General features: G+C 50.6%; 3 protein-coding genes across 5 annotated transcripts in view; 1 reads left to right on the plus strand and 2 right to left on the minus strand.

The window, feature by feature from the left end:
- Positions 1–16690, minus strand: part of LOC119130207 (fibrinogen C domain-containing protein 1-like) — a 559732-nt gene that overhangs the window by 234548 nt on the left and 308494 nt on the right. The gene's annotated exons all lie outside the window — the stretch shown is intronic.
- LOC119130327 (GMP reductase 1-like) lies at positions 488–3995 on the plus strand. The gene is made up of 9 exons (XM_037264150.1): positions 488–789; positions 1721–1840; positions 2045–2128; positions 2295–2468; positions 2588–2669; positions 2851–2957; positions 3108–3150; positions 3254–3413; positions 3550–3995. The coding sequence occupies exons 1-9, from the start codon at positions 703–705 to the stop codon at positions 3728–3730; spliced, it is 1038 nt and encodes a 345-aa protein (XP_037120045.1). The 5' UTR covers positions 488–702; the 3' UTR covers positions 3731–3995.
- Positions 4242–14922, minus strand: LOC119130202 (ataxin-1-like). Of its 3 annotated transcripts, XM_037263935.1 has the most exons (4): positions 14691–14919; positions 12660–12796; positions 7244–8790; positions 4242–7177 (listed from the first exon to the last, which is right to left on the minus strand). In XM_037263935.1, exons 3-4 carry the CDS (start codon positions 8543–8545, stop codon positions 6710–6712), a joined length of 1770 nt encoding a protein of 589 aa, XP_037119830.1. In that variant the 5' UTR covers positions 8546–8790; positions 12660–12796; positions 14691–14919; the 3' UTR covers positions 4242–6709. The 3 variants fall into 3 exon arrangements, 2 of the variants coding, with proteins under 2 accessions (XP_037119830.1, XP_037119831.1); XM_037263936.1 differs by lacking the exons at positions 12660–12796; positions 14691–14919 and adding an exon at positions 9594–9688; XR_005099376.1 differs by lacking the exons at positions 4242–7177; positions 7244–8790 and adding an exon at positions 11026–11486 and having other exon boundaries at positions 14691–14922.

Raw genomic sequence — 16690 nt, forward strand, 5'->3', positions numbered from 1 at the left:
GGGTGTGTTTTCCGCCTTACGTAATATTGATTTAATATGTGAATATATTTTCTGCAAAGTAACAGGGTCTGCTAAAGTCCAGCGAGCGGTGACGTGCGTGTGTACAGTAGCGCTGATAACATGATGACGCAACGCGCACTCGGTGGACATCCGCGGCGCTATGACGTAATCGAGCCGTCGTTTCCTCTTCTCAGATCAAAAGAAAATATGTAAATATGGCGGCAAAAGCACAGACGCAACCATGATTCAAAATCAATTTTAAATTAATATTTTCACGGCCCATCATATGTGGCTGGCCCGCCTGTGCCTTTTTCACGCATGCGGTTAGTGTGAGCAATTCAAACGCCCCAAGCATCTGGCCGGCCAGCCGCCTTCCAACCATGCATCGCCCCCTTGTGGTTAGCCAGCAATGCCCCGAGTGGACAGCAGGTGTGCTCTTTAGCACTGCAGCACACGCTACCGCAGTGTGTTTGTCACTGGAGGAAGAGGAGATGAAGCAGGAGGAGGAGGAGGAGGAGGGCGTGAAGGCCCAAATAAAGTCGCGGCGGCAGGGGCAGGGCTGGGCCCCACTTTGCTATAAATACACTGGCAACCCAGAGGCTCGGATTTGGTGGCTTGGGCTTCGGACACGGGACCGCCGCTGCTGCCATCGTAGCCTTCCTCAGGGGAATTTCATCCTCATCCTCCTCCTCCTCAACCAGGATGCCTCGCATGGACGCAGACCTCAAGCTGGACTTCAAGGATGTCCTGTTCCGGCCCAAAAGGAGCAGCCTGAAGAGTCGTTCCGAGGTAACGCCGTCGCAATTGCATCCAGGAAGTAGACACGCTCCAAAAGCCAAATCTGCTCAAATTATGCATGTGCCATCATCGTGGCCACATAGTATTTGCCCGGCAGTGTTGTTCTTGTGTCATGAGAGGTCTTGGCCGCCTGAGAGGAGCGTGACCTTCTGCATAGGTGAAAACCATTTGTCAGGCCTTTGCTTTAATTGCGTCTCATTTAGTTAAGCTTTTCGAATTTGCTGCAACAAGTCATTGGGGGCGAAAGGCAGTCGAAGGCCCTGCTTGCCAAGTATAGTCGACCCACCCAAAGACGTGGAGACCCGCCCCCAAAAAACGCTTAAAGTATGCACTTGTCCTTCGCCAGATCACCCTTCATGATCTCAGACATTTTGAAAAGGTACGCAACGGTCGCATTTGGGCGAGCGGTGAGTGCCAGTCCAGTCCGGCCGAACTTCTGGGAAACGGCGAGTAAAAATAGAAAAACCGGAGGCGCGTGCATTTCCCATGTGGCAGCGCCTCAACATGTCAACGTGTGAGTGCACAAAAGTCTACACACCCCAGTTTTTGGGATACAAGTTCAGTGGCAACCTTCGCCCGCCAGTCGACAGAAAGTGGCAAAATGGAAGCCATCTAAGATACGGGGGGGAAAAAAGAGACGTGGATTTTGCCTGCCTGGAAGGAAACATGAATCGGAAGGGCGACAAATTGGGCCGCACGCGAGGAACAGTTTGGGATTGACTTGCCCCTTTCAAAACAAATAGATGTTAAATGATACCGCTAGAGGGAGCGCGCGTACCATTGGTGGGGCATTTAAGTTGCTGCTCATTTAGTCACTGACTGTGGTTGCCAAACAAAATGACAACACTTCTCACGATTACATAGTCAGGCTTGGCGTGCAAAGGCTGAGAGCTGATTTGTGATTGGCTCATATTTGTACTAGGTGGGCCTGCAGAGGACTTTCACATTCCGCAACTCAAAGCAGACGTACTCGGGAATCCCCATCATCGCCGCCAACATGGACACCACCGGGACCTTCGAGATGGCCCAAGTCCTCAGCAAAGTACACACCTTTTTTATGCTTGGTCGGAATCCACAGTTTTGAAAAAGAATCAAACTAACCATTTCCCGCCCAGTTTTAAATAAACGCCGCCAGCATAAATGAAGATGAAAGAAAAAAACGAGTCAAATCTTGTACAATGACATCGAACTCTTGTATAGTAAATGATTTTATATTTCTCCAAATAACATTTTACTCTTGTTCCAGCACACGCTGTTCACGGCCATCCACAAGCACTACTCAGTGGATGAGTGGAAGAACTTTGCTGCTCATCACCCCGAATGCTTGGAGGTGAAGCATGAGTTAGGGAGAAAGAAATCTGAATAAATATTGCTTATCGCAATGAAGGATTTTTCTTTTGCAGAAATAATACTTTCCTTGCACTTATACTGCTATTTGAAAAGGCTAATTGAAGTCAATGTTTGTCATTTTGGGGCGGCGGTTGTGGTGACGTTAGCATGTGGCGGCTAGCTCGGGCAGCGGCAGCGGAGACCTGGACAAGCTTTGCGCCATCGCTCAGGCTGTGCCCGCCCTCAAGTACATTTGCCTGGATGTCGCCAATGGCTACTCGGAGCACTTTGTCGACTTTGTCAAGGCGGTGCGAGCCAAGTTCCCGTCGCACACCATCATGGTATGCAAACACACACAAAGGGATTTTGATCAAGTGGACTGATATAGTTCCTTAAAAGGCACTATGAAGATCTTTTTGGAGCGACTGATGAGGGGGTATTTTTGTTATTTTTCACTCAGGCCGGTAATGTGGTGACCGGGGAGATGGTGGAGGAGCTCATCCTCTCCGGGGCCGACATCATCAAAGTGGGCATCGGACCAGGTGGGCACAATGCACCCTCCCACATGTCACTTGTTGCAAGGCAGAATCCAAAATGTTTGTTCCCATTCAATCTGTGCAATATAATATGCGCAGCAGGCTGCTTGAGCGCCATCTGGTGGCGGGACACTGACCAAATCACTGCTCCAAATACAGTATGAAGTTGCTTTTGTGTATATTCGAGGGTCCGTGTGCACGACTCGGATCAAGACGGGTGTCGGTTACCCTCAGCTGAGTGCCGTCATCGAGTGCGCGGACTCGGCTCACGGCCTCAAAGGACACATCATCTCTGTAAGTATAATCGTCACATTGTAGTTGCACCAGCGAGTCTTGGTCAGTTCACAAAGTGGCCGTTAGAGGGTACCCTCGTGCCAAACCACAAGCCTGTGAGGCGGCTGGATTTTTATTTTTTTTCCTGTTCTTTCTCTGCTACACGCTTAGGACGGTGGCTGCAGTTGCCCCGGAGATGTGGCCAAAGCATTTGGTGAGTGTCAACGAGTGAGCATCTTCTTGTTTTGACACTCTGCTGACACCGGAGGGGACAAGCCTTTCAAGGGGAACTCGATGTTCTGACCTTTGACCTCAAGGTGCGGGCGCCGACTTTGTGATGATGGGCGGCATGCTGGCAGGACACGACCAGTGCTCGGGCGAGGTGATCGAGAAGAACGGCAAAAAGTTCAAACTCTTCTACGGGATGAGCTCCGACACAGCCATGAAGAAATACGTGGGGGGCGTGGCAGAGTACAGGTAACATTTGAGGGCTCTGTGGGCCATCAAAGCAGCCACACAGAACTCCGACGATAGCGACGAGAAGTCCTTATCAAAATTAGAACAAATATAAAAATAATCGTTAACTTACTGTATTTTTTGGGGGGGGGGTCAGGGCGTCGGAGGGTCGCACAGTGGAGGTTCCGTATCGGGGCGACGTGGAGGCGACGGTGCGCGACGTCCTGGGCGGCGTCCGCTCCACGTGCACGTATGTGGGCGCCGCCAAGCTGAAAGAGCTGAGCCGCCGGACCACCTTCATCCGTGTCACACAGCAATCCAGCCAAATGTTCGCTTAGCGCCCCCTTGAGGACATCTTGAGATTCCCTGCTGTCGACCGACTCGCCACCCTCGCAAATGATGCAAATGCAAATCGAGGAAGGCAGACGACGGCTCGGTCGGCTGCGGCCGGCTGCGGCGTCTCCTAAGTTGAGTCACCGCTGCATTTGGTGCGCAGAGACACCAAAGGCAATTTTTTTTGCTGCTCTGTTGAGACGGGCAAGAAAATGTAAAATTATGTCACTTGTCACTGTCGGTTCAATGCAATAAAAGTGCTCGCACAGATGTCTGCCGACTCGTCATTGACTTGTTTACATTTGGGGGGACTGACTACAAATTTGTTTTTTTGAGGAAAACAATTGAGTTATTTTTGAATGAAACAAGTTAAAGTTAGACATTTATGATCAACAAAATGTTACCAGTGACAAAGTTAGTCATATTTCAAGAAAAGCTTTCCATCTTGTTTTTGAAGATGGACACTGCACAAGGACGATGCGTGACAGACGGCTGGGCCAAAAACACACCAAAAAAAACACAAAGTGCCTGTTTATTCAAGATATGTAAAGATTTTGTTTTTTTCCAAAGAGGTGCATTTGTATACACAGGCGTCAAAACCGTACAGCCAAGAACAGGAGGGGGGGTTGGGGTGGGGACGGGTGACGGAGTACATCACGGTCCCCCGCGGGCCTCGTTGTCCTTTGCAAGCCAGCGTCAAGTCCAGTTCTTCGGCTTGCAAAGACGGTGAAGCGGGCCTTGGCGACTTCATCGCCATCGTTGTTAATCGTGTTAAACGTCACCTTGAAAATCCATTCAAACTTTCAAAGTTTCCTTTTCTGCCTGAGTTGGTTACCCAAAACTAAATTATACAAATCCTGATTCAATATTCAAACAAAAAAGTGCCCAGACTGTTTTTTTCCTTGAAATCGTCACCCAAAAGAGCTCAAACTCTTCGGGTTTTTTTTAAATCATATTGTGCAAGAAAAAGTGATCCTCCGTGTTGAGGACGCTTGTCGTAAAAAAAAAAAAAAAAAAAAAAAGATTAAGGTTAACATTCTGGTCATTTCCTGTCTGATGACACGACGAATCTACAAAAAAGCCGTCTGTCGGAAATGTCCCATGCTACAAGCAAAGGGAATCAGAGAAAAAAAACCAAATCTTCCAACTTTATACTTCTACTTCCCCCCTCTTAAGCCCCACCCCCTTATCAATCCGAAATCAACAACTTTTACTTTTAAACCCCCAAAACGACATTTACATTCCGTCATTTTCTTTAGGTTCATCCTCACTCGTCCAACGTTGCCGACATTTGTCATTCTTTGGACAGAAGTTAGCGGTCAAAGCTAGCTTCTAGCTAGCTCGGATTCCAAAGTGCTGCAAAGCATCAAGTCTTCATGTGCATCATTTTTATGAATTTATGTTCTTTTTTTTAAATATATATATATATATCATATAAAAATGTGGTCCCCACTGTGGCAATGAGGGTTGTCTTCAGGTATTCGCATTCACGTAATATGGGAGGGGCCAATCTGGTACAAGCAAACTCCCGGTTAGCGCGATGCTACATCAACTTGGCACACGCGACGGGAAAGAGAAAACATTAGTTAATCTCATATTGCACATCACGATAAAAATTATACGAGGGAGGGAGGGGGGTGAAAACCAAAGTTGCCTCCTGCTCGAACGCAAACAGTTAACTTGCCTTTGGGAATTCAAAAGAATAGAATTAGGTTGAGGTGGGAAACAACAAGCAACCCCGACTTGATTTACTGCATAGATTGGAAACGAGGACGAGCGTTCAGGTACTCCCGAAAGTGATTTGGGATTTTTTTGGGGGGGGGGCGTTGCTGGAGGATCGCCAATGAAATGTTTATTGCCAACTACTCCAGTGGAATGATTCCGTGTGTGTGTGTGCATAACATCCACTCATATGCAAGCAAAGTGCATGATATTGCTTTCTTAGGTAACCATAGCAACGCAATGACTTGGCTTTGGCTTAGTTACATTGTGTGTGTGTGCGTGTGTGTGTAAGTGTGCGTGTGTGTAAACCTGAATTAGAGAAAATGTCGGAGGTTTCAAGAGGCTGACAGGTTGGGTTTCATGTTCCAGTGGGGAGGTTGAGGAAAAAAATATAAAATAATGAAGTTGGACACTTTCAATCCACACAAGGCATCCAGATGACTTGAAAACAAAGTGGAACCCTGTTTTTGTATCATTATAAAAATAAAGCATCATCAGAATCTCCTACAAATACATGCCACCTCCACCGAGCACAATATCGTCTTCATCATCATCATTTTCATCTCGCCAGCTCGCTAACTCGACGCCAGAAGATTCAAACATGAGGGCCGTTCCAGTGTTTCCGTCTCATCCAAGACAACAGGCTCCGCCCCCAAAAAGCCAACAAAGACAAAAATAAAACAGCCGACTGATTCCTTCTTTTCCTCGTCATGTGCAAACTGCAAGATTCTCTTTCAAGACTCCAAAGTGGAAACACTGGACATGGGGGGGTTCACCGAAACAAAAGTTCATTCACTCCTCGCCATTTCATTCGAGGCACATCCACGGGACCCCAAACAAAGTGCTGCTGCTGCTACTTGTTACTCCCCCTCTGGCAAACTTACAGTACTGCATTCAAAAGAACTAAATTAAAGCCCCTCGTTCAATCTTGTTAGAAAAATCGAAATCGGCAAAGCCAAACGTTGGTTGACTCACCGCAGTGTGTTTTCAAAGTCTGATATCGTTTTGATCAAAGCAACTTTGAGCCCCTGATTTGCCCAATGATCGTTTGAAGCGGGTGAGAAGGATAAAAAAAAGTGGCGTTCCCTCTTTCAAGGCCGCCGTGTCACGTTGACGTGCGGACAGCGGACGGGACGTGCGCCACGCCAGCTGGCGCAAAAACTGCAAAGCCGGTTTGTGTCGGACCAGGTGATGGCAAAGAAAGCGAGGCTGGATCTCGACTGTCCGACGGTTAAGGTGGGCATTCGCGCTTTTGCGAATCGTCACTTGCCAAGATTGGATCTTCCCTCGATGGTGACTTTGACCTCATGAGGGATAAAAGTCAATTTGGCCGAGGGCGGATCCTCGGCTTTTTCCACTTTGCGAGCCTCGGGGGCCGACCATCGGCGCTTCCTGCCACCGGTGCTGGGCCTTGCCACCAAGTCCATATCGCCGTTTTGCACAGCAATGGCACCATTCTCCCGCTCCCTGTGCACAGAGACCCGGGATAGCGCTTTGGGGGCTTCCAGGAGGAACCCGTGAGCTGAGCGAGGGGCGACCGGCTCCGGTGGCTGAGTCTTGCTCAGGGATCCGTTGCTCAGGTTCTTGAGGGTGAGCGAAATACAAACATCGCCCACCGCAAGCTTGGTGCAAGGTAGCTCCAGGAGTCGGCTGGTTCGGTCTGGGCAGCACGACGACCACCCTTGGCCGAAGACGAAGAAGGGATACTCGGCCAACACCTCCACGCTCACCTGCAAGATCCGAGAACATCTTTGGTTTAGGCATTCGACTCCGAGGATTGTTTGTCTGGAACTTACCTGGGAGCGTCGCTCGCCCACGGAGAAGTGCACGATGGCAAAGTCAGGCGAGGCGCGGCTCCCGTCGATGCGCTCCACCGTGGACGAGTCGATCTTCAGCTCGCTGCTGATCTCGGCGCTCTGGATGAAGTCCTCCGTCTTCAGCTCCTCCACGCGCTTCAGTTCGCCGTCCGCTAACTGGATGATGGATCCCTTCACGAAATACGGCGGTAGAGATGGAGGAGCCGCCACCGCCGACGGAACCGTGGGGAGGTGGAGCTGGGCCCGGATCGGCCCGCTTGAGCTGCCCTGGTGGTACGAGCCGGCAGGGTGGTCACCTCCGGAGGCCCGGGCGGAGGACAGCGCGCTTCCGTCAAGCGGGATGATGACCGGCCGGGCTCCTGCAAGGAGCACGTGCTGCTGTAAGCTGCCGTGGTAGCTGACGGCCGCGTGCTGGCTGCTGCCCGCCCCGGCGATGTAACCAATCACGGGGGACTGCGGGTAGATCCCGCCGGGGGTGAGCCCCGCACACGGCGGTTCGGCTGGAGAGTCGCGAGCGGTCTGGACCAGCGTCTGCGGTGACAGCGGGCTGACGCAAGCTTTCAGATTGTCTCTACCTGAGGGAGGTGGAAATGTGTGGTTGGAGGACACAGGCGTAAGCTTGAGTGGCTTCCCAGGGTCGCCTCGGGATAATGACAGCTGGCGATCCTCCAGCACGACGGACGTTCTCGAAGGCTCGTGAATTGAGTCCGGCAGGGGAACTGCTCGGCGGGCCTCGTAGGCGTCGTGGAATTTGACCCCGCGGCTCCGCTCCAGCCCCCCGTTGTGAAGCTCTCTGGAGTCCTCTTTACCGGCGCCCGCTACATCCGCGTAAAGCGTGGGAGGCGGAGGCATGGCGGCGGCGTACCGGACGGATGCTCGCTCATGCGTCTCGGGGAGTGACAACAACCTCTGACAATAGGACGAGGGCGGCGGAAGGAGCTGAGGGGCCACGTAGCTGGCGTACGCTGCGTTGTAAGGCGAGGTGATGAACTGAAGATTGGCCGGCAGTTGGGTGTAGTGGAGCGTCCCCCCTCCTGTCTGGGGCAGGGGCGACGTGCAGACGGCGGAAAGCCTCGTCGAGCTGGAGGTGGAGGGGGGGGATTGATAGCGAGGGGCGTCCGACTGGGCGGTGCTGCTGGCAGCCGGCCAGGTCGCGTTCTCCGGGGGCTTGGCGGCGGGTGGAGCGACTAGGGAGCGGGTTTGTGGACCATGCGTGCTGGGTGGGATCTCCCTCTTCTTTGGGGGCAGACATTCGTTACTCCTTTCATGATTGGACTTCATCCTGATCCTGCTCCAGTGGTCTGCCTTATCTAATCTTGCGTTCCTTCTCACTTTCCACACAAACTATGAGGGCGACCGGAAAAAGGGGGGGGGGGGGGTCAAGGTACGCGGTTGGGCTTCTGTGGGGGACTCTAGGCTAAGTCGGAGCACGTCACGCGCTGGCACCTGCTGCTGCCGTCCGAGGCGACGGGGGGCCGAGTGCGTGGCGCTTCATGCGGAATCATCGCCCTGCGAGCCTCCCGGTCCTGAAAGGCAAACACGGCGGAGCCACGTGAGCACGACCGAGGCAGTTTCGGAAAATGAGAAAAGATGACGAAACGTGGAATCTGGCAGGAACGTCTATCGCCAACGGAGCCACCAAAAGAACAAGAAAAGTCCTTGGTTTTGGTTCTGAGCAATGCCCCCTTCCTTGACTGAGGGCCATGCAGCCGCGGCCGAGGACAGCAAAGGCTTGACCCAGATTACAGAAAGGAAACGTGTTGCCTCACTGAAACCAGACACCCACCTTCACTTGAAATGCTCGCTCACCTGAAGCTTGCTGACTTGGCAGTGCGTGCGTGTGTGTGCGTGCGTGTGTAGTTATCAGATAACCTGTAACCCAAGATGACAGTCCTCTATGGGCTTCACTTCACATGTACACCCGAGTGTCAAGTGCATGCGTGTGTGTGTGTGTCCACAAAGCAAAAGCGCACACTCATGCATGACTACACGATTGTCCTTCTAAGGTCAAAACGCTTAAGGTGTGGAGAGAGAGAAAGAGAGAGACAGAGAGAGAGAGACAGAGAGAGAGAGAAAACTGTATTTTGGAATGATGGGCCAGCTAGAGTCATGAGTTTCTTACAAATGTGAGAAAAACAAGTTGAATGACTTGCACTTTTTGTAGCGTGCGTGATTTGTTGAGACGATTAAGAGGCGCAAAGTAGGACAGAGCGAGTACGTGCGGATTCATTACGCGCACACGCACGCGCATATGGTGTGTCAATAGTGGAATATCATGTCGTAGCCCCCCCCCTCCTGTGCGCACACACACACACTCAAGTGTACTCACCACAGGTCGCCCCCTCTCACAGCATTGCGCTCTTTTACTCCTCACACTGTCGTCGCTTCCTCTTACGCTACGCACACACACACACACACACACACACACACACACACACACACACACACACACACACGATACAGACAAACGCAGCAGAAGTTCCTCTTGTTCTTGCGCCGCCACCATAGCAGCACAGCACTTGTGCAGCGCAGCGTGTAAACATTACGTAATGATGTCATCAGAGTGCACTCGCTGAACTGAAGGTCGGCGGCTACGCTCACAGCTTGCACTTTTTGCTTTGACGCTTTTTTGTTTTTTTTCACCCCAGAGGGGTGCTGGGCCACGGGCCCATTCCCAAATAGCTGCGTGCGTGTGAGGATTTGGGAGGGAGTGGCGGGATGGGCAAATTGCCACTAAGCTCCTCCATTGCTGCCACAGAGTACACATGCACGCATACATACACACAAGAACAAACGCAGCCGCCACATGCGGGCAAAAGTCCAAGCCAACAACACCACCGTGTAGTTTTCCTTTTTCTAAGAGGTGTTTTTTGGTGCCGTGTTCAAAGTGCAAAGGGAAGTTGCGGCGGCGGACAGATGGAGCCGACGAGAGCGAAAGGCAAAGCCGAGAAAGAGCGAGCGAGCGAGCAAAGCAGATGGTGGCGGAGAAGAGGCAACATCGAGTCAGCCGGCTAGACGCAGCGGGGGGGAGAGAGAAATGACGAGTGAATTAAAAAAATGAGTGAGAGAAGGAGGAGGCAGGATGAAAGCTTTGATTCCAAACTCATGCAGTCAGCGCAAGCCCAAGGACACCAAAGGTCACCGAAGGCGGCGCCAAAACGCAATCTCGGCACGCGTTTCTGTCATCAAAGCTGGCAAATATCAGAAAAACTGAAATGCAAGCCGTGGTGCATTCACCAAAGCTGGTAATTGTCCAACCCCTCGCTAAGAGGCAGACGTTCATATGCAGAAAATGGCAAAGGCGCTGGCAAATTGCTGCCAAACCAAAAGACGTGTGACAAGACGGTCCCTGAAGGCAGCGCGGAAAGCTCGACTGCACTCTCAGCACGCCGCCTTCTTGAAAAGCGCGCGGGACGTTTCTTGACACAAACATCAGCGGTGATCTCAGCACTAAAGCGTTGCAGGCTGACGTCGTGTCTGACAGCTGTTTGCACGCGCGTGTGTGCGTGTAACATACAGGAAATGCCTTCTTTGACCGCAGCCATGCTTTTCCTCATCTTTGGGAGAAAAAAAAAAACTAACTTGATTTCTTTCTTTCCCTTGAGAAAAATAAATTTTTTTGGTTCTTGTTTTAAATAGAGGACAAAATATTATTATTAATATTGAATCATTTTACTTAAAAAATATTTATTCATGTATTTATTTATAATATTAAATTTTATTTAAAAAATATTTTAAGGTCTTATTACATTTATTTGTTTATTTATAATATTAAATATTTTATTTAAAAAATATTTTAAGGTCTCTTTTTTTTTTTTAATTCTGTACTTTTGGATGTACTACGTGCTGACATGTCAGGACTTGTGCAATATTTTTGAAGAGACCATAATGTACATTTTAAAGACGACGTGGCACGAGAACAGACTTTCAAAGTGACTCTTGTATTTGAATGCCCTTCCCTTGCCTGTGCTACCCCACAACCCTTAACATGCACACGCGCGGACGCACTGTCAAGCAGAACCGGCTTGACGGGCCGCACTTTTCTTGTCGTCGTATCGTCGATACAACGAGAAAGGCATGCTTGCGGGCGACCGCAACGCACGCCGAGGCTGCGTGCGTTCACAACAGTCAAAGCTCGGGCACTCTGTTGGCCTCATAAGCAGCGGCGGTGCTCTTTGCTGGGTTCTGCCCAGAAGGTGGATCAATTCTGCACTCGGGGATTCTGCGCACACAAAACAGGACAGACGAGTTCACCGTTTGTGTATTTGCGTGGGGGGGGGGTTGCTTTCTGCCTGTTATACAATCCATATTGTATAACAAATGGTGGCAAGTGGGCGGCGCCCATGCACCATCTGGTGAGATGAAAGCTCCAAATAGTAACGGCGTGCCGTACAACCTGCAGGGTTCCCAGAGTTCAGCTAAGAGAAGGGAGGGGGAGAGGGGGGCGGGGCAACCTGCAGCTGGCCTCCGGCTTCACCTTAGTTTTCGTGCAAGTCAAAGTGGATCGGAGGGCTGAATTTTGGAGTAAGGTTTCAAAATTGACCGCGACGTTGCTAATCGATGCAAGCTTCAGGGGCTCAACATTCAAATTAAATCAACGTTGTCTCGGGATGCGTATGCACGTTTCCACGGCGACGCAAACAAACATAAAACGTAACTCGCCATCCTCGCTCGGAAGAAAGAGTACAGCGATGAGAGATTCCGCTCCGTCGAGCGGTCGGCTGTTATTGCCATGGCGAGGAGAAGCTATTTTAGGTTGAATGACTCCGCCCGCCTCCGATGTGCAGCGAGCAGGTATCGGAAGCTGCCAGTGGCAGGTGCCGATATTGTGCCGAGCCGCGCTTGACCCGCTTCAAATGCTATTTTGGGGTGGGGGTGCACCCAAACAAGGAAGTCTGACCTTACATCAGATGAGACAAGCTTTGACGCCACACCTCATTCGACTTGCGCCCGCGTACGCCATTTACACTTCAAATAAGAAAAGAAACGCCAGCGGACACGCTCACTTCGCTTCTGGTGGATTCTCGCAGCCCAGTTAGGGAATTTAAAAATCAAAGCAGAATTTGCAAACAAGCCCAGAGGAAAACTTTGGAGCCCACAGAAATGGTAAAGCGCTTTAATGAGCAGGTTCAAATGATGTGAATTGAGGAGGAAGAGGAGAGATGAGAGTGGGCTAGAGAAGGAGAGACGAGGTGAGAAGAAGAAGGAGGAGGAGAGCAAGAAAAGAGACGGCGGCCGGTGAAAAGCTCACATTGGCTGCCATGCCAAGATGACAATAACAAAGGTGGAAAAGTTTGGCGAGTCGGTAAAGAGCGGACAATCGTTTGGAATCGACTCCCTGCTCGTAACGTTACGATTCTTTCGGTAGGAATCAGAAACAGAGAGGTGGTGGTACCTGAGTGGAGGAGGAGGAGGAGCTACGTGGAGGAGGCGGAGCCTGTTGTCAGCAACGTACAGTGGAGGGCAAGCCTTGGTCTGGGCTGCTGTGCCACAGCTCAAAATGTGTCCGCTGTCCGGATGTGGCAACATTCCCTCAAGAAAAAAAAATCCAAAACGGTCATCAAGATTATGTCATGCAAAAATCACACAGTGTCGTGTCGCTAACCAAAACAGCAGCTCCTTTCATATCGAAATTCAAGCGTTGAGTCGATAAACGCACAGCCCAAGCGGCCACTTACGCAAATTTTTAAAACGGGCGACAAACAGACGACACGCAAACTCTTTGCTGGAGGGAAGAAAAAAATAGGAAGTTCCACGGACGCCCAAACAAGCTCCAATGAAGCGGCCTCTCCTCAACTACCAATGCGCGACGTGTCTTCAATCTAGGTCACAACACTGCACGACAATGCCACAGCAAAACAGCCGCCGCATAGTCGACTCACTCCAATAATGACATCAATGAAATAGCGTCAAGATGCTTTCAACTATGCCGTCCCCCACTCCCACGCGCTCCATTTAGGCGTCCCGCAGGGTGCAAACGCTTGACAAGCACAACGGCCGCGCAGGGTGGGTTGGGCTATTCCACCGATTGTTTCTTTTTCACGGGCTTTTTTCCTGTTATTGAATTCCAGTCTCTCGAACGCATATCACCTCCCCCTCCGCCCCCCCATCGGTGCAAGACCATTGTTGCTGCCCACGCCGTCTAGCGTCCGGAGTGGCAGCTCCAAGTAGCGTACGCGAGTCATTACGAATGATTTGTTTTCCTTTTTTGACCTATTCAAAAGCTCTTTTTGTTCATTTCTTGCTTTCAAGAAAATGTTTTATATTATTTTCAAAGCAAATTTTTAACAGTAAAAAATTGAATCAAATTCCACATTTGATTATTTTTTATCCTTTTGTTTTTTATTCTTTCTAAAAATTGAAATTAACATCCAAAAATGCTTTTTTTCATTTTCTGTATGTTTCTGATGTCATCGTTTTACATTAACACACCGAGGAAGGAAAAAAAAAACTCTTGTGAAAACTACAAACTCTATAAACTTATAAACTCCTATGACATTAAGCGCCATTACCCACTCTACGGTTATCATCACACTTTCCTTATTTTACAATACAAATTCGTCTATAAATTATAAAAATGTTGAATTATCTATATTTAAAGTGTATAACTACTTGGCAGCAAGGTCTTCAAACGTTAAGAGCCACCATTGTGACGCAATTTTCTTGAGCATGTCGCGATGGAGCGTCTGCTGGTGCTTTAGTAAGCTTGAAAGGCTTGGACTTGACGCGCAGGGCAGGGGCGAGTGTGACTTCGGCACTGGCTCGTCTCGATACACGAAACTTACACACGCAATCCTCCTCGTAGTAGTAAAAAAATGACAACGTGAGCGATAGGCCAACACTCGGGACTGGGAGTAGTGCAGCATGGGGGGGAGGGGGGGTTATAAACAGAGTAAAAATAGCCTCGCTATAGCAGGCTTCCCCACAGTCCGTTATGTAATGGTCCGAGCTGAGATGAATGACATCACGGCGAATCTCGCAATCACAAAGCCGCTGTGCCCTTTGCAAAAAAAAAACACTATAGTAAGTAGTAGTGCATTAGCAATGTCTTAAAAAAACGGGCAGAAAAGCCCCGACGGAGACACGTCAAGCCGGGCTGGAATCAGCTGCTCGCCTTGCGTGTCAACACACTTCCGCGATAGTAAAAGACAGATTTAAAAACAAAATGCACAAAAAGGGTGACATTAGCGCAAACGAATTGCGCAACGCCGACTTGACTGCGCGTACTATCAACGTAGCCTCGAGTGCTGAAACCGTGAAAAAAAGAGCTAAAGTGAGGGAAAGGAGTGGCGCAGTTCGCAGACCCGCGCCGAGCAGCCAGAGCTGTGGAGCGCTTGCCGACCGGAGCAACTTTCCCCCGGCGCACCCGAGACGCCCCAGCCCGGGGCGGGGAGAGAACGCGGCGTTTGGTGTGGGGGCTGCTTACTGTTTGTGGCGGCGGCGGGGCAGTCTGTGGCTCCCGAGTGGCTCTCTCCTCCCGTATCGTCCGCGCCTCGCCTCAACTCGGCTTGGCTCGGCTCGCGGCACCGCCACAACCCCCTCCTGCGTTGCGTGCTCGCTGTGCTCCGGGGGCTGGCGGCCGGAAAGCGTCGCTCCCCTCCCCACCCGGCTGCTCAAGTGTGCTGCGGCCGCGCGGCCCCCACCACCACCAGCAGCAGCAGCGTCACGCAGGCGCTGCTCGTTCACGCAGCCAGCACACCGCTCGCACTCACATAAATGCACGCAAAAAAAAACTAAAACCAAAACAGTAGCAGTACAGACCAGCGTTCGTGCACACGCTTGTGTGTATTTTTTATCGCGAATATTTTTGTCACCCCATTATATTAGAACCGTTTTAATAGGTTGAATTAGGGAGGCTTATGAAAATTCGACGTATTTGTATGTAAACAAATGTAATTCTTCTACGCTGTAATTCAATTTCACAATGATTTTTTTTAAATTCAAACCATTCTTAAAATGCTTATACATATAAATAGGACTGGGTTGTTGTTTTTTAAATTAAAATATTGAAATACGTTTTTAACAAATGTATAGAATAGCAGTACATAGTTCTTTTTATTTGTAACTTTTGGTGAATTTTGTGAGCAGAAGTTGGTGTCAGGCGGTTGCCCCATTATCAGCTGACAACGACACCATCAACTTGATGTGTAGCCCGATTTTAGACGTCTATAATTGGTCTATGTGTGGCCCAAATATTGACGACAAAATTAAAACCAGAAAGATTTAAAAAAATACATATATATAACATCCCGGGTCGAGCGCTGAAGGACTGCGCTGGTGAGCTGACGGATGTCTTCACGGACATCTTTAACACTTCCCTGCAGCAGGCCATCGTCCCGTCGAGTTTCAAAGCAGCCACCATCGTACCTGTGCCGAAGAAGCCTGCTCCATCCTGCTTAAATGACTACCGCCCCGTGGCACTTACGCCCATCGTCATGAAGTGCTTTGAGCGGCTTGTCTTGGAGCACATCCGGTCGGTTCTCCCCCCCACCATTGACCCCTTCCAGTTTGCGTACCGAGCCAAACGGTCCTCTGAGGATGCCATCTGCTCTGCCCTCCACTCGGCCCTCACCCACCTGGAGGGGAAGGACTCGTATGTGAGGTTGCTGTTTGTGGACTTCAGTTCTGCCTTCAACACCATTGTGCCGCAGCGTCTCATCGGCAAACTTGACAAGCTGGGCCTCAGTACCGGCCTCTGCAACTGGCTACTGGACTTCCTCTGTCAGAGGCCACAGGTGGTACGTGTTGGCGACAAGATCTCCGCCAGCATCACGCTGAGCACAGGGGCCCCCCAAGGCTGCGTGCTCAGTCCGCTGCTCTTCACCCTCCTGACGCATGACTGCGCTGCCACCTGCAGCGGCAACCGCATAGTGAAGTTTGCTGACGACACGACTCTGGTGGGTCTCATCACCAAGGGAGACGAGACTCAATACAGGCTGGAGGTTGACCTTCTGACCGCGTGGTGCAGGGACAACAACCTCCTGCTGAACGTCGACAAGACCAAGGAGATTGTCGTTGACTTCCGGAAGGGTCACGCCCAACACCTGCCGCTGACCATCGACGGTGCTGTGGTGGAGAGAGTGAGCAGCGCCAGGTTCCTGGGGGTGCACATCAGTGAGGATCTCTCCTGGTCCACCAACACCGCGTCGCTGGCGAAGAAGGCCCGGCGCCGCCTGTACTTCCTTCGGAAACTCAGGCGAGCGGGGACTCCTCCGGCCGTCATGACTACGTTTTACCGCGGCACCATTGAGAGCGTCCTCTCCAGCTGTATTGCTGTCTGGGGTGGCAGCTGCACTGACCAAGACTTGAAGGCCCTGCAGCGCATTGTGAAAACGGCTAGTAAGACTATTGGTGCTTCTCTCCCCTCCTTGAAGGACATTTACACCTCCCATCTCACCCGCAAGGCGACCAAGATTGTGAGTGATG

The sequence above is a fragment of the Syngnathus acus genome, chromosome 11, assembly GCF_901709675.1.
Source record: "Syngnathus acus chromosome 11, fSynAcu1.2, whole genome shotgun sequence".
In the NCBI taxonomy this organism is placed as follows: domain Eukaryota; kingdom Metazoa; phylum Chordata; class Actinopteri; order Syngnathiformes; family Syngnathidae; genus Syngnathus; species Syngnathus acus.

Bases quoted from the DNA above. Each gene is read 5' to 3' on its own strand.
- LOC119130327 (XM_037264150.1), top strand. From the start codon at position 703: ATGCCTCGCATGGACGCAGACCTCAAGCTGGACTTCAAGGATGTCCTG. The intron at 2,670-2,850 runs GTGGGCACAATG...TGTATATTCGAG, and splicing joins CAAAGTGGGCATCGGACCAG to GGTCCGTGTGCACGACTCGG. The intron at 3,151-3,253 runs GTGAGTGTCAAC...TTTGACCTCAAG, and splicing joins AGATGTGGCCAAAGCATTTG to GTGCGGGCGCCGACTTTGTG.
- LOC119130202 (XM_037263935.1), bottom strand. From the start codon at position 8,545: ATGAAGTCCAATCATGAAAGGAGTAACGAATGTCTGCCCCCAAAGAAG. The intron at 7,178-7,243 runs GTAAGTTCCAGA...CGGATCTTGCAG, and splicing joins TGGGCGAGCGACGCTCCCAG to GTGAGCGTGGAGGTGTTGGC.